Raw genomic sequence first — 17,831 nt, forward strand, 5'->3', positions numbered from 1 at the left:
TTCTGGGCAGCAGGCTGCATATGAGAGGCATTCTTGCATTCTTCGTGTGCGCCGGGGTCACCTGTCAGTTTCCCTCCTAGCCTTCAGCCCCCGTTTAAGATTACACGAGCGTCTGTAACCCAACCCGAGCCAGCCATGATGGCCTCCCAGATACTCTGCCGCCTTTCATCTCTTCCAAAGAGCATTTAATATTAATGAGGCATATTTATTTGCACTTTGGATTGCTAAACTGCCGTGAACCTATTTTTATTCGCTTCTTTTGTTGAAGGAGCTGGGATCTACATATTGCATGCACATTGCAGCAAATGTGAGACGATGAAGGTTGCCAATGTCCAGCTCAAGATTAAAAACACAACAGCCCTCTCCACACCCAATTGAGAATGACAATGGTCGTTGCTCATCCAGTATTGCCACCTGTACGTATATTCTTGAGGGTCTCTTCAGGGTCGGCTTTAGGGCAGTGCGAGGGGTGCAGCCGCCTCGGGCTTTGACCTGTGGAGGGGGGTGCTGTGACCTCAGGGGGGCGCTGTGCTTAGCAATATCTTATGATAGGAGAGATGAGGGGCACTTTTGCAGGTTGTAGTGAGAGAATCCAAAGAGGCGGTCAAGGAACAGGGGGAACGCCAAAAGCGATTGTCGCACATTTCTTAGACTGTTTTTCTCATGGAAACTGGGCCGGACTGGGAACACAAAGCAGCCCTGGAAATTATGGCGGGGCGGGGGGGGGGGGGGGGGGGGGGATTGTTAGGGTTGTGCAAGTGTGAAAAACTGCTGCATTTATTAGGGGGGAGGGGTGATTTTGCATCACCCCTACAAAACCAGCCCCAAGTAACAAAACCGGCCCCCAACCTTCCAGCTTCCGGGGGAAAACCTGATGCCCACTACAGCCTGTCCGGCCCTGTATCGAAACGTGCTGCACCTGATGTGTCCATCCGTTACACGAGATTAATTTGAAAGCCTCATTTCCTAGATGAATTTGAATTTCTTTCTCTCATTCTCGATCAGTTAGAGACTCTTCTCAAATATGGTTTTTCACAAACATGAACACTTCCCTTCCCTGCCTTTTGCAATTCAGTCGGCATTTGATTCACGGCCACCTATAAGACCTCAGTTTGAATATTCGTTGATATATGCACTGAGCCCTCCAAACCAAACAGCTTTGTGTTTCATTACTGAAATTGCTATTAGATGGTGATGATCATTTGTGACGTGTGATTTGAGGCATCTGGTGTACATGTTTTCTCGCTCTTGATGGTCCCATTCTGTCCACACAGCTCCCTCGCAGGTTAGCGGCGTAATGAAGGAGAGGGTTCTACAGCGGCGCATCGAGCTTTCCTGGCAGGAGCCCGAACATCCCAATGGAGTCATCACCGAATATGAAATCAAGTATTACGAGAAAGTAAGTATGGCAGCATCTGAAATGAGTAGTTACGAGCCTGCCACATTATCCCCTCCATCCCGCAAATTGTCTGGGAGCATCGCGCCATGATCATTGCAATAGCCTCTACATGCTGAAATTAGGTTTGACACCTAGCATGATTTGCCCAGATGTCTAATGGCTGTTCTTCCTCATGTGTATGGTTCACTGCTACATTATTTGGAAATAACATAAATTGGCCTCAGTACGCCTACTACCGAGGGCCTGAATACGCACCACTCGTGTCCTCTACTAAAATGATCGACTTCAGTGGCTAGTAACCATTCTGCGCCCTTCTTCAGCGGTACGCACCCTGAATATCCAACCTACAATATTAGTGGGACAGAAAATTTAGGAAGTCTGAAGTTCCCTATGTACACTTAGCGTTCGATATTTTGTCCCTCAGGATTCTGTCCTCCATATTCCTGTATCTTGCATCTCAATATTGTTGATTTTGATATTCAGTAGTACAACCTACGCAGCTGAATGTAACACTGCGACTTTAGGCCTGATTCACAAAGATGTACTGTGACTTTCTCTTGGAGTACTCCGGGATTCCAAGAGTAAGTCAGGAGTACTTCTAGCTGACCGCCGCTGAAATTCACATGTATGTCAGTACTACAAGAGTAAGTTACACCTGCTCGTTCACCAGTCTTTGTGAATCAGACCTTTAGCACACATTGCATAGTAGACTACTTCATATGAACTCATTCTATGCTAAGGTGCTTTATGCCATTGCCACCCTTGGAAGTCCTGGCTGTGTATTTTGACCCAGAGTACATTTGGAGAGAGGCTTGTTATGATGGGTGTGTAGCTTCTGATAATTCTCTGATAGGTTCAGGCACCTTTGGTGGTTCAGCTTCATTTAGCTTTTACAATGTCACTTACAATGTGTCTGTAAACACTTATCACAAGCTTTTTAATGACAAAACATTAGATAATAGTGTTTGTTGAAAAGCTGATTTATGTGTTAAAGTTTCCAAAACACAAAATGTTTAAGCTTAAGGTTATAAGACAGTTTTTCTTGAAATTTATCTTTAGTAATAAGAGGACATAAATAGAGAAAATTCACCTTAAATAAAGTTTCCAGTTTAGCAATGCAGTAAACATCTAATTTTCTTCTAAATTACAATGAACCAAAACAGTGGCATGACAAGGGTGTCACGGGGCATTTAAGGAAGCATTCAAAAAGTGACCCCATCCTTAATTAGGTAGTAAAACCCCATCATAATAAGGTCGCAGTAGTCTTGTCACACCCTGGGACCGGTGCGACTGCACCTGCTGCACTCATGCTTGCTATGTCCCTAGTAAAATGAGGTTCAAGGTGAAGGTGTAAGTTAGCAGAGTGGGATACCGCAGGAAGACCAGAAAGCATCATTAATGTGGTACAGGGATGGTGCAGCACAGTGAAATAAGTGTCTTGCAGAAATCATGGTTAGCAAACACTTTTAGTGGTGCTAAAAGAACGATTAATGTAGTCTCCTTTTTTTGCAGTTTTATATAGCACAAACTCGACTCAAAGTTACTGGAGCACTTTACATGAGCACCAGGCGCATTAGACAAGGACGCATTCATGTTTTTTAGGCACGGGGAGATTATGGGATTTGCCCAGAATCACAAGATGACACTAACCTGGTTCCCCAGTACCCCACTGAGAAAGTGGGCAACTCTGGCTCTTATGCCACGTCCTGCCTTGGTGCGTGTGGGTCACACAAACATTGGGGCCCACCTACAGCAGCAAGAAATCGTCCCTGCAGTTGTTGATGGTGCCGGTGAACCACGAATTTGCCCGCTGAGGTCAATGGTTATCTTATATCTGATTGGACAGCATCCAAATGATTTCGTTTTTCAAGAGTGCTAAGGACGGCCAAACGTCTCTTTACAGGAAAAAAGAAAAAATGCATATTTAAAAATATTAATTGTGAAAATCGGTAGTTTGTCCAAGTGATTGATTGAGAGAGCTGACAAAGGTGTGTGTCTGACCTGTAAGGCTTGCTTCTTGCAACTGAAGCCATTCCAGTGGTGGCCGTCTAGACTTACATCTTTCAAAGGGCATGCTTCGTTTAGAGCATCTGTCACTGTCTTAGAACAGCCTTTGCAAAACAAAGGAATGCATTCAGGGTGACACCAGTGGGTTAAATGGAAAACCTGTGGCCTCAGTCTAGGCCTCGGTGGCGCAATCATCTCCCGTCACCTGTAGTTCATTTTAAAGAGGCCATCCCTTATCCAGAAACAATGCTCGTCTCCCAGCCCTGCACCCCTAACAATCACCGACAATAGTATTCTAGAATATTGCTTTGTTTGATTAAGTCAGGTAGGGTTTTGGGGTGCATTGTGACATCATTCAATATAAAGCCCTCTGAAGGCACCCAGGTGATGTGTAGCGCTTTATATCACTCCTGCATAAAGACGCAAAATAAAACTAAGGTAGAGGATGTGGCCTAATGGCTGGGGCGGTAGATCTCAAATCTGGGGAACGGGGTTCGACGCTCAACATCCTGTGATTCTGGGCAAATCACTTAATCTCCCTGTGCCTAACAAAAATGAATGTGTCCTTGAGTAACGCAAATGGTGCTTCGGGTCAACTTCGCGCTATATAATACTCTGGGGGGGAAAAAAACAACCCAAAAAAACCTATGTTCCCAAGTGAACCTCTGGCCGTCATGGAGTCACTTCCAGGCTCTTCTGAAAAGGAATACGAGATACGAACTCCCAAGCACCGAGATCAGTGAAATCATGAGGCGAGGGCAGATATTCGGTCTTCCGAGTCCTTGCTGTATCTGTTCTGCTCATATGACACTTCTGAATATTTACTTCCAAAGGCGCGTGTTGCAGGAGCTATCCGCCGCCAGGCTGCACAGGCCTCTCACTGTCTCTCCAGATAAGATGTGTCATTTCCTGTCACTGAGATAAGAGGAGCTATTCCCAGACAGGGTGGCATGCCTAACCAAATGGCAAGTGCCATCCCAGACGTGTCAGCCACAGATGACTTCATTGTTTAAGGCAAGTGCCACCTACTAATACAAAGACACACTTAACCGTGGTGACTCCGCTGTGACAGGAAACATATGAAACAATGCGATTTTGTGACTTGTGTTTGTGTTACGCCACACGAAGCCCCGTGGCGCGAGTCATGTGAAGAAAATGGCAATTTAGGCCTGCTGCTGGAGCATAGCTGTTGGAAATCCAGAAAAGAGATCTAACATACTATATAGTTCCCCTACAACGAGCAAAGAAAGCGAAAATACAATCCCGTCTAATGCCTATTATGTTATTGTAGTGTAATCATTTGTTTTATTTGGAGAACCACTGAAAGCGTTGTGGCACGCTAGGCGCTATAGAAAACCAAAGCAAGCCATAAAACGCAGTGCGTTTTCCCACTTGCATAGCAAAGAATTTGGGGGCATATTATCAAGCACGGTGTTAACATTATCGCCGCTTTAGTCGCAGTAAACTGCCGCTAAAGCGGCGATAATGGGCTTGATAATATGCCGCAGAGAATTCCAATAGAAGCCCAGGTTCACACCAGAACATGGGCTTCTATTGGAATTCTTTGTGGCATATTATCAAGCCCATTAACGCCCTTTTTTTGATAAAATGCCCCTTGGAAAGGAACTTAAGGGCTGATTTAGAATCTATTTTCATCAGGGGGTGTCGCAAACGTAGGGCTACAGCAACAGTGGGAATGGAAACTCCGCCCCATTTTGAGGTCATTTCAATTATGCCGTTCTCATTCTGCCTCCGCCGATCCATTATTGTTGAAAATCTTTGGCAGAAATTTCACCAGTGTAGTGTAGGCTGGTGGTCTTTCTTCCAGAGTATTTGCACAGTAGAGACGCCCTTTAAGGATGCAAGTGCATTGTTTATGCCCGCATGAATTTCTTGTCTTACAGAGAGGGGCGCGGCCGCTATTAAAGTGAAAGCACAGCATGGGGCACTTTTACAAAAAAATGTGATTGTGACCTTCACAAACAAATGTATTTTTTTTTGTAAAAGCACCCCATGCCGTCCTTTCAATTTAATGGTGGCCGGGGCTCTTTCTTTAGACGCAGCTCGCTGTAAGCTGTCTATGGCGAGCAGTGCCTAAAGAAAGGGGAGCGGCCACCATTACAGTGGTCTCGCATTTGCGATAGTTTGAGCTATTTCCAATATACATGACAACTCCTTTAATTCATGCGCTGGTTTTCAAACACATAAATAAAAGAAATTGGAATTTAAAATTCCAGTAGCTTAAACTCTCACAAATGTGAGACCTCAAACAAATGCATCGTTGTTTCTTACTGCTCTAAACATAGAAGCGGATCTTCCAGTGCAGATTGAGAAGTTCAGCCGCCACCATCTTTGACAGCGTTCACCACTGCAGAATGAGAGGCGCAGTGGCCGAGACAGAGACGGAAATCTGCCTTCAAATGGTCCCAAGTTGGGGGCAGGGCCGGACTGGCCGAAGCGGGCACCGGGAAATTCCCCGGTGCGCCGCCGCATGGGTGGGGGCCGTTTTTGTTACAGGGCCGCTTTTGCAGCATAGCTGCAAAATTGGCCCTGTAACAAATCCTCCGAAAACCGGCCAAGGCAAAGAGCTCGGCCGCACCCCCAACCACGCGGAGGGGTGGGGTGGGCGGCCGAGCACTTTGTCAGGGCCGGTTTTGATTCCCAGTCCGGCCCTGGTTGGGGGGCCAGACTAGCAGAGGCGAGGAAGGGCACCTTTAGCAGATTCTTCTTTACTGCCCACAAAGAAATAAAACCCCGTTTGCATAGTACATTTGATCAATTGTGAGCAAGAGAAAAGTAATTTGTGTTTTCCGAAATCATGCTTTCGAAATTAAGGTTATGCAGTAGATATTTTTCCATAAATCTACACCCTAAAGTATATGACATGAGGCGGCTTCAGTCTGCATTTTGTGTACAAGAACTACCACTGTTTGAAAAGGGACAACATGTTACCTGGATGACCATTGTGCCATTGATGTTCACAATTTGCCAAGAAAAATCACCATTATGCAAAGGTGAGCATTTTAAAAGGGGCGGCCAATGAGCATCATGACTTGAATGATCACAAGTTGCCAATAAATACCACCCATATGTCATTGCTAGCATTTTACTAGAGGAGGGCAGTGGGCACTGTCCCATGGGAGCCTGCAAACTGTCAAGGATTACAATCATTGTGCATGCTCCAGAATGTTACCAAGTACGGACAATAAGCATCATCTCATGGATGCCCACAAGTTTGCAAGAATTAGCACTTGGAGCAAGGGCAAACATTTACAAAGTCTAGCAATGGATGCCATCCCATGGATGCCCACACATTGCCATGAATAACCACCAGTGTGCAAGGGACAGCATTTTGCCAGTGGTGAGCAATGGGTATAATCCCTTGGTTGCCTAAAGGTTCCTAGAGCTATCACTATTTGGTTAAGGCCAGCATTTTTCCAGTGAGGCGATATGCATCATGCTATGAATGCAGGCAACGTCCTAAAATTACCACTACTGCATGAGGGCCAAGAGTTTTTCAGGGAGGCGGCAACATGTATCTTCACTACAATCCAAACTACAACTCATGCTTTGGGTTGCTTCTCCTCTCCTTCATTCAGCTAACTGAAGCTCTCCAATCATTGGTGCCAGAAAGCAGCGAGGGAGAATGGGAGCACATTTGGTGGTCTGAGGGAGGGTTTAGATCCTGTAGTCTGGCACAGGGAACAGCAAGAGAGAATGAGGGGAAAGAGTGAATGGGAAAGCAAAGCCAACCCGAGGATTTCAAGTATGAGTGCATCTGGGGAAGGGAGGTAGCAGAGAAAGGGGAAGGGGCAAGCATAAGCTACTCTTGTGGTGGATTAGTGGCCATATAGTGTCAGCAGACATGGGCACTCTTTGGGAGTAGAGGGCGAGGGTGGCTTTCATACTTCCTATCAGAAGTTTGCTTTTCAGTGAAAGGAGTCCTTTTTTGTTTTATTTCTCTTTTGCTTTAAAGGATAACAGGAAAACCCTTTAAAACTATTTCCATTCAGCTGGGGTGTTTCCTACACCTACATAACAATAAGGTGCTTTGTTTCCTGTGGCAACAATCCACAGGTCTTTTCTTAAAATGACTACATGATGCTTCACCCCAAGGTGTGGTTGCAAATGCTATTGAAGTAAAGTCTAAAAATGGCCAGGGCCTACCATCATTGATCCTAGATTTTCCCCTGCAGTTCCACCCGCTCTAAAATACAGTCTTCTGCTAAACTCTTTTGAACATCTCAGACTGTTCCTCAATTGTAATAAGTACTTGATATCCTGAATACCTCAACCCAGCTGCCTCATCCTCTTCCTCCATCTTAGATTATGCTGATCTCACACCCATTGTTGGTGAATCCAGCGCAGATGCTACTGGGAGCAGCAGATTTGGGAGATTGAGATAGTTGCTGTTGAATTGGCTTTCATTGATGGTTATCCTGAATCCATATTGGCACACTGCGGTTGAAGTAGGCAACAAGAAAGCCAGGGGCACTGTACCAAGATCTTCTCCAGCTTGCTTGGGCTTGGCTAGGCCTGCCAGAGGGGAAGGAGGCTGTGACAACAACACCCTCTGGGTTCCTAGAGATCCAGAGTGATGAATTAAGGAATTGGTGCCATGTTCTCTATCTATTCTCAGTTCTGCGGATATTTCAGGTGGCATCCTGTGTTGAATCTGGGGAACAGGTGTTAAGTCATTAAAATGGTGCATATTGACTATATTGGACAATGAAGTAACACCAGAATAGTTTGCAATATTGCTGTGCCATAGAATAAATCTAGAAGACGGATTAGAAGGTGAACTTTAAAAGACATTTTCATAAACACATGAGGGATCGGTGGAACCTCCTGTTAGTATCAATGGTTCAGACAAAACCATTAACCCATTCCACTAGAAAGTTCTAACCATTGTCTTTTCTTTGCAGGATCAAAGGGAGCGAACATATTCAACAGTAAAAACGAAGTCAACATCAGTTTCCATCAATAACCTCAAGCCTGGGACGGTGTATGTTTTCCAGATCCGCGCGTTCACAGCTGCTGGCTATGGAAGTTACAGTCCCCGGCTGGATATTGTCACACTAGAAGAAGCCACAGGTACATAGTTCTAGCAAGGAGACAAAACATTTCTCATACTTTCCGCTCTCCTTCTCACTTTTGATCTTTAAAAGACAGTGCCTCACGTAACAATGTATCCATTTATTACAGAATACAAATTTGCCTTCTTGTGATCTAAATACATTCTTATCATATTGTCAACATTTTATTTTTTTTGTGAAGATTCGAAGTCCAACTCTATCTTAAGAGAAATGTCATGCATGTATCAGAAACATAAGGCAACAAACCAGGAGCCTGATTCCAACCCTCACTATTACCATGCAGCGATGTTTATATGCCTTGAGCCTACTACTTTAGTTGCACTGAGGTCCTGTTTAGCTTGAAGTCTTGAAGTAGGATATATATATATATATATATATATATATATATATATATATATTACCTACTGGCGGTCGCCAGTAGGTAGTTATAGTTAGGACCACGTTTCCATAGGAAAACCTCAACATTCTATTTTGAATAACTTTGGCGCCGGTCGACGAATCCTCGCGAATTTCTCAAAATAGGTGGGGCGCTACGCTCCGCTCCTACCCTGAAAGTCTCGGGGGGATCCGTCAAGCGGGGGCTGAGATAAAAGGGGGGTCCCAAAACGCGTTTTTCCCATGCATTTTTCCATAGGACCTTTAGAACGAGCTACAGCCCGAACGGCTGAACAGAATTACTAGAAATTTGGCAGAGAGGTAGTCCCTAGGTCAAGGAAGTGCCTTTTGTAGGTTTGGTGTAAATCTGTTCAGTAGATTCTGAGAAAATAGCCTTTAAATCAATATATATATCTGAGCCAGCTTACGGTACGCTTACCGTACGCTTACGGTAAGCGTACGGTGGCGTGCGCGAGCGCGATTCTGATTGGCTCTTAGATCTTAGTAAACATTCGAATCGGCCGAAACCAGGAAGCGGCGGCCGCCATTTTGTCTCTCGCACTGAGAGAGATTTTTAAAATCGGAAGCCCAAAAACATGTAAAGGGGCTGTTTTGACAACTCCCTCCCACATAGTCATGTGGAGGGAGTCCCCAAACATCCCCCAAGTGCAAAAACGGTTTTATTTTTTTTTTCGGCAATTTCGCGGGGTACGCTTACCGTGCGCTTACGGTAAGCGTACGGTAAAAAAATAAAAATAAAAAAAACACTATCCACACTTACCCCACCCCCTGTGCTTTTGGTGGCCGAAGGCCACCAAATGTGCTGGGCTTATTACAATGGAAAAAAACACTATCCACACTTACCCCACCCCCTGTGCTTTTGGTGGCCGTAGGCCACCAAATGTACAGGGCTTATTATAAGGGAAAAAAACTTAGCATTTAAAAAACCGTACTAATTCACTGAAAAAACCATAGGTTTCACACACGTTATAGTTAGGAATTAGCATTTAAAAAACCTTGCAAATTCACTGAAAAAACCATAGGTTTCACACATGTTATAGTTAGTGGAAATTTTACTGATAAAAAACCAATGAAATTGCCCCGTTATAGTTAGCGCAGGCAACTATAACTCACGCGACCGCAATCCTCTGCTGATGACATATGTGTCTTTATGAAAAAAAAATATTTGTAATATATGTATAGCTAAAAATGTATGGAAGAAGACATGGGCAAATAAGTGTCTAAATACAGTATTAGCATCAGCAGAGGATTGTGGTCGCGTGAGTTATAGTTGCCTGCGCTAACTATAACGGGGCAATTTCATTGGTTTTTTATCAGTAAAATTTCCACTAACTATAACATGTGTGAAACCTATGGTTTTTTCAGTGAATATATATATATATATATATATATATATATATATATATACATACACACATTATTTCCCTTTAGACTCAGTAGGATTTTTCAACACAACTGATTTGTAGGACCTACCACTAGAATTCTTTACATTGGTAAACACATAAATTAGATGAAAACCAATGGCATTATAATAGTGGAACATTTAACATTACTCCCCTGTTGCATGTTATAACCGTGGGGCTTAAAAGTTAGGCATCTTATATTTAATTTCAAAGATTGGAATGTGAGTTAACCACAACATTTTTAATGCCATTGCTGACTTCTCAATGCAATATTTTGGAAAGTGAAATTAGTCTTTCAATATCTGCTGTAAACCTTAGATGGAAGCAATCAAGGCAGATAAGAAGGCACACAGATAAATTCTGATATATTATGTGCCTCTCTTGAAACTTTTTATTAACAAGACCCAACAAAAATAGTAGTGTGCATTAAGTCCTGAGACTTGTTGTTGTGAACAAAAGCATCCATTATGTTTTTGTAAATACCAAAAGAGTTGTCCTATTTGGGCTCCATGGTATTAGATCACATAGAAGAGATAATTTAGGTGTCATGTCATGAAATTGGCCATGCCAACATCTTACCAGTCCAGTATATATCACGCCAAGGCAGTATACATCCTGGCAAGGCAGTAGCAACAGCCACAAGCAAACAACATCAGGCAAAGCTAGAAGTTGTCTGGATCATAGAGCCAGGGATTATTGTACTTTAATGTGGCATCACTGTAGTATGAAGCTTTGCCCCATACCCAACCATTAGAACCAAAAGTGTCTGAACCTCTGGGTAAGAGACTCTCCAAGCCCAGAGTTGTGGGAACAGGGGAAGAGAGGCTCAAGGTAGGGATCTAGGACACTACCTGCCTTAATAGATTAAATGCATCAAATACACACAAAATATCCAATAACCCCAATGTAATCTAAATGTTGGGGAACTGGAACCCATTCCAGTTCCACAACATTTGGATTCCTTTCGGGTTAAAAGGCTACTTGTTGTGCATTTGAGTCTTTACTTGTTAAACTTGTCCTGTACTTGCCACTTCTGGTCCTATCTCGCATCTTGTGTAATATGACTTATCACACAAATGAATCAGGCCAAGGGGGGATAGGCCAGTGGAGACAAGTGATTACCCTGGCTGGCAACAATTGAAGTTTAGTTTGTCTCATGTTATTTGCTGGTAAAAGCTCCATTGGGGTGATGCTCAGTTGATACTAGAGTAGGTTGCAGGATGACAGTCGTTTTCTGATCTCAGTGTCAGGACATCTTTCACATTGCACTGGGTAATCTGTGTTCTAAAAAAGAACATACAAAGTTAAACTCGATTGCTTTCAGGAACAAAAACAAAATAGACAACTCTTAGGAGTATCTTAGATTTGGCCCCCAGTCTTCTTCTTGATAAATAAATGTCCACATGAAAAAAGAGAAGCACTGCATAAAGAAAAGGCTATGCAAAATTAGATTCTTTGGGAAATTGATTTTTCTCAAATATATAATGCGATTGTTAGAAGATTTTGCTTGCCACATTCATTGTGTGTAGAGTGGCAGCTGGGACTGTACACACTGAGTCACTATTGCACGTATTTATTTATTAGCAATTCCCCAGTTGCTGCGTACCTAGTGCAAGTTATTTCAGAGGAGGAACAGTGGAAGAAGTGAGGGGTGGGAACGTTTCGGCACCTAAGAGGTAAATGAAATAGGTACTTTCTCAGGTTCGCAAGTCGATTTCCACTTACTGTTGACAGGCGTGGCCACTATGGAGATGGTCTTTTCTATCTTCAGGATGCCATTACTTGGCCTACAGACACGAATAGTTAAGTCCGTTTGGGTTTTCAGAGTGACTCAAATGTGCTAATTACCTCCACAGAACCTTATTGTGCGCAAATGTTTTCTTCCCATTATCTTTTCGGATACCCGGTAAACCTAACTTCTGCTGAGTCAGCAATTGCAGCTTTAATGATATGTACATGCCATCATCTTTAAAACTGTTGAATGCTTGATAATTTATTTGACTGTGTAAAATATTTAGGACCTGTTTTAGAGTTTAGTGGACTGTTACTACACCCCAAGCATCTGGATATCCTCTCGGGTGATTAGTGTGCTCTACAAATCAACATAACATATCCTAACACAATGGTGGCACATATGCCATCTTATCTTATTCCGAGTGCATTATATTCTGTAGCAGTTGAAATAAATCTGAAGGGCATACCGCCACGTTTTTGATGAAGTAACCTATCAGCCAAACTCTAAACGAGTTCCTTCGTTATTTAGTTGCTCGCAGTTACTTTAATAAACGACCTTTGTGCCTTTGGGGGTTTCCAGTCGAGTAACAAGTAGCAGTCTCTTGCAAATTTGCATTATTCCTTGCAATTTTCTGGATGGGTGAATGTAGACAGTAATGATGCGGTTACGATATTTGTTTCATGGCTTGTTGCCAATTTCTCCGTAGTTGCATATTTGTATCCTTTCACTCATTACATGTAATAAGGCTACTGTCAGTACCTGGGAGGCTAAGATGAATGGAAGGGTGGATTGTGGTTGTTTGGAAGCAGAATAGGGCCGTTGCTGTGCTTTTACTCATGTGTAGATTCTTGTTCTGTTTTTAGCAACAGCAGTTATCAGTGAACAAAATCCAGTCATCATCATAGCTGTGGTTGCTGTTGCGGGGACCATCATTCTGGTTTTCATGGTCTTTGGCTTCATCATAGGAAGAAGGTACAGCACAATTTTTTCTCTTTGAGAGTTTAATTCTATCCAGCATTTGTGTGTTTTATTTTCATTATAGGTTTGTATTTCACATTGCTTCAGTAAAAATCCATATAGCAGACCTTAAACACTAAAGGTTCAGTCGTGCTACAAATCACGACTTGTGATTCATAATATATATTTATATTTCATTGAATTTTATATGGAGTAAAACGAAAATAGCAACTTCAGCATATAAATGAAGCCCATTGTTAAGATTCATTGGTACATGTGACATAAGCTCTGACCTGAATTTAATGCAAGTGGGGCCTGGCCTCAAGCAGAACTGTGCGGAAATTGCATTACTTAATTTACACCTCATGCCAATGGATGCCAATCTCTTTGTCCGTTCGATTGGTTTCTTGACGGGATGTCTTTAGCTTGCAATTTATACCTCAATAGAGGATAAGATGGCATCTGTAAGGAGGTATGCAGTGTCAGACTGCCCTTACCCCTTCGTAGGAAAGACCTGTGATTGCCTCTGGCCCATCCCAAAAAGACACTCTTGAAGAGCACAGCTGCTACATGGCCTCTAAGCAGGTCTTACACATGTGCTTGTCTGCTTTGCTGCACCATTGTCAATAATATTGGGTGGAGCCGGCTAACGTAAAGCATATGCAGGTAATTGAGGCACGCTATTGATACCCGAGATTTCGGACGTGAGTCAGAAGCTTTTTCTATGAGTAATTGTGCCTTACTAATATTTTAGAATTAATTCTATATATCCAAGCCCAATTCACTTAGCATTTTCTAAGAGTATGTCAGGATTACTCAAGGATCATGTGTGTCCTACTAATGAATTTCTAGGTGTAAGAAATACATACCCATGAAAAAAGGTTCCATGACAAAGCTTACTTTTTCTAATCTGCCTTCTTGGTGCTACGACACGCCTTTCTTGTTGCAGAGGGCCTAGGAACAAAGTACCTGAAGTAATAGGTCCATTAACAGTAGGAATGCATGTGTTAGCTTTCTGTGAGGAATGTGAAGGTAAGGATTTTTCAGTCACAGAAATTAGCAACCCAAAGTATCTATTTTACCTTGTCTGTGGCAAAACAGTAGCAAATATTGTATTTCACTTGATCAATGAAAGTGGAATATGTGCATGTGTAATTTATGTAACTCTGTATTTTTTTCTTTTGTAACTTAAACAATGTAACAAAAAATATATAACTGTTCTTTTGCAAAGTACTTGTATGCAGGTATAATATCTGGTCTTATGTGGAATGCTCAGACTCCTTTTAGTCTTGTTTGCACTATAGAAAATTGAAAACAATAATATCAATAGAGAGTATTAAATCGATATTGGGAAGAAGATGCCCGTTCTCTTCTACCAAACATGTAGTATGACAGCTAAGATTCTAGAACTTAATTTTTTTGTGCATGAACTAAAACGGCGCTTTCGGTTGTGTAAGATTTTACATCAGACCACGGCAATGCCTCTGAGGGCAATTGAAATTAAAATGACAGTCATTCTTGCTTGGTGTTCCTCAGGCAGTCCCATTTTTGAGGATTATATCAATGTTTATTGCTAAAGTCTACTTTAATTTTTGATGCAGAAGTTGATAAGAGAAGTCTTTGTTAGTCATTTCTTTGTCATAGTTACATCTCTTAACAATCTACGGTTGAATCTGACAGCAGCAGTGTTGACTCGATAGGAGTAAATTAATTCATGATTTAGTTGGTAAACTAATGTCTTCTCCCCAGGCACTGCGGGTACAGCAAAGCAGACCAGGAAGGAGACGAAGAGCTTTACTTTCATTGTAAGTGTTCCACTTTCCTTCAGTTTGTTAATGCCACACTTCAGAGCTAATGTGAAACTGCATTACCTTGGTTTGGAGAGTATTGATCAAGCAGACTGCTCCACAGTCTCCACGATTCTCAAATTATGCATGGTGGGCCACACTGTTGAAAATATAGACGGTGCATGCAATGTAAGCATCCTCTACTACAGGGAGCCTCATTTTTGTGTACATGTCAAATTATGGAGATCTTCCCTAGCTCAGACACTGTGCCTTAGCAAAGATCTTTGGAAAATCCACCTAAGCTAGGTCACTCACTTTGGCTATCCATACCATTCCAGTCCCTAAACCTGCTATGCCTGAGTGTGTGTGTCTGATTCAAAACTGCTCATGTAACACAAAGCCACACCAGAAATAAGAACATGCGGGTATTCAGTCATTTTCAGCCTCACACTTCCCATTAAAATCAAAGAGAGAAATAGATAAATATGAAAACAGGGTTTGCATGAAAAAGTTGATAAAATATGGCAACAAGTGCCATTTATTTGCCTTTGGCAACGCTGCAGCTCAATTGAATATGCCACTTCTATGTTTTCAGCCTGCTAAAATATTCTAGAGATCCTTATTTCTGGTATTCGGCCAATCTTTATTCCACATTATGTGCTGAGATGTTGGGCTAATACTGTTGGATCGAAACCACTTCCCTGTGGCCTGTGGGGGGGGCAGCCTAAAATGAAAGTTGCTCCAGAGAAGGTTTTGGGTCACCTGATGCACCCTCTTAATATTGGCAGCTGGTACGGAACGGGGACAGACGGATGGAGGGGGGATGAACATAAAAATTAAAATTTCACTTACCTCTGCACGGCCGCCATCTCTGCTCCGCTTCTCTTCCTGGAAGCAGTAAGCACATAGGCTCCCCTAACCCAATCACAACACTTCTGTCACCAACATGACAGCAGCGTCGTGATTGGTCTGAGCAGCCTGGTTAGGTGCTGAGGCAGGGAGTGGGAGCCTGTGCATGTTCGCCATCCAGGTTGTGCAATACCGCCGGGTGGAGAGCATGCTATGTGCGCATGACTGTTTGGCAGGCCCAAGACGACCGGCCAAACCATCATGCCCACTTAAGTGCACCAACCACTCCTCCCCCTGCTGGCTGGGATGACAGCCAAGCTCCGCCGCACACCAAAAGTGGCTCCACCACGGTAAAAAAAATGATAATAACATTGTGTTACTGTCATTTTATTTTTCCTTTTTTGCACTGCTGCCTTAGCGGAAAAGCCGCCGCTGCCTTTTAATGACCACAAATTATAAAGCATTTTTGTAAAAAAAAACAATACTCTTACCTGTTTGGCAGTTAGTTGTCACTCGGGACCTATACAGGCAAAGTTCGAATAGGTACCATAGTTGTGTATGTTACAGTCAGCCAATTGCATTTTAGTACCTAGTGACTTGGAGTCCTTTCAAAGTCAGTTTCGGTATCTGCTCGCTCTTCCATTCAAGCTGACACACCACACCTAATTCTAATTTGTGTTGATTTTAGCTACACCCGTCTGTACTTAATGGTGTTACATGCTCTACGAGTTTCCACCTCTGGTGCTACTTCCCTGTGTTCTGAAGATGGTTAGGAGAGGCTGGGCTCAGCTCATCCTGATAGTCCCAGACTGGGCTCAGAGAGCGAGGTGCTCCAAGCTGAGCCTAAGCATTTGCACTTTTTCCCGTGCATTTTATTAATAAAACAGACTGTATTTTTGCGTTGCTCATTAAACATACCACATATTAAATAAAATAAAAAGACATTGCAAATTCTCTTACGAGTGGGGTTTCATCATGGGGCGTCAGATGGAGAATACAACTAAAAAGGTTGAAATAAATCTGCTTGTAAAAAAACAACAGACAAAATCAGTTTTAGATTTAATGGTAAAGTACCCTAGTTTCAAATCATAAGACTATTATTTTGTTTCCTGTACCGCTTTACCATTCTCTTAATTATTTGCATACTAACATGCAGGTTTTTAATCTCATCTGAAGTAATCTAGGTTAACTTTTTTCTAAAACATACAAACCCTGAAGTCACTCATTGTTTCGATGAGAAAAAAAGCATTTGGTTATTGATCCTAATTAAGTATTCCCATAACGGACAAACTTTATCTGCAACAAGCCGACTTTGAGTTTTCTAATAGGGGCAGACCTTACCCAGGATGTTGCCGGTGCCAGGTGGTTATTTCTGTGGATAGTAGATTACTTATCGAACTCTCGTGCCTTCCCGTCTTCTGGCCAATCAATATATAAGTAGTTAAATATATCGAAACTCAAGCAGGATTGTGTCTTACATGTAGAACTAAGAGCTTCTTTTTCCTCTTCTGTAGTGAGCAAGTGTAAATTTAAATCTCTATTTACTGATCAGCACAGGAAAAAATAATACTTCAGAATTTATTAATAATGAGATAGAACAGAAGGATAAGTAGACCTAATCCTCAGATGCATTTGGCTGGTGAGTGTATCTCATTTTTCAAAACCAGTAAATTAAAGATCTTTTAGAGTATACCATTACTTCATAACTGGATCCCTTTTTCAGTTTGCTCTTACATTCGGATCTCGTGATTAAACTCAGACCCTTTTCATGAGACAACTGCGTCCACGTGGAAATGAAACAGAAGACTGGTCACTGGCTATGTACACCGTGATTTTCTCTTACTGCTTGAGCAGAGATTCTGTTCTAATGCACATTATCGAGGAGATATCATTTTCACTGAAACCTAAAAATGGGCCTTTAGCAATTTTACCAAGAATGGAGTTGCATTTACTTATTTATTTTTTCAAACCCCTTCACATGCTAATGCCCCCTCCAATATCCTAGAAGAAAAAAAATCTAATTCTTTATTCAAGCAATCACACACTGTAGCGTCGTTCCCTGCTATTATTTTTTTGAACTATGCCATTGAGTTCACACCAGCGTAGGCTCATTGGCATGCCAAACCTGCCTCAGCTTGTCAAAAGGTTTTATGAGAGCTTAAATAAAGAAGCCAGCGAGACTGGTTTAAGATGCACAATGAG

At 42.4% G+C, this 17,831-nt stretch overlaps 1 protein-coding gene across 4 annotated transcripts in view; it reads left to right on the plus strand.

Moving 5' to 3' along the window:
• EPHA7 (EPH receptor A7) overlaps positions 1-17,831 on the plus strand; it is a 213,461-nt gene that overhangs the window by 166,319 nt on the left and 29,311 nt on the right. For all 4 annotated transcript variants that reach the window (XM_085611142.1, XM_085611144.1, XM_085611143.1 and 1 more), the window contains exons 6-9: positions 1,275-1,399; positions 8,332-8,500; positions 12,900-13,008; positions 14,743-14,798. In XM_085611142.1, the coding sequence (XP_085467268.1) occupies positions 1,275-1,399; positions 8,332-8,500; positions 12,900-13,008; positions 14,743-14,798 (459 nt within the window). The remainder of the gene's footprint in view (positions 1-1,274; positions 1,400-8,331; positions 8,501-12,899; positions 13,009-14,742; positions 14,799-17,831) is intronic.

Source organism: Triturus cristatus, chromosome 6, assembly GCF_964204655.1.
Source record: "Triturus cristatus chromosome 6, aTriCri1.1, whole genome shotgun sequence".
NCBI lineage: Eukaryota > Metazoa > Chordata > Amphibia > Caudata > Salamandridae > Triturus > Triturus cristatus.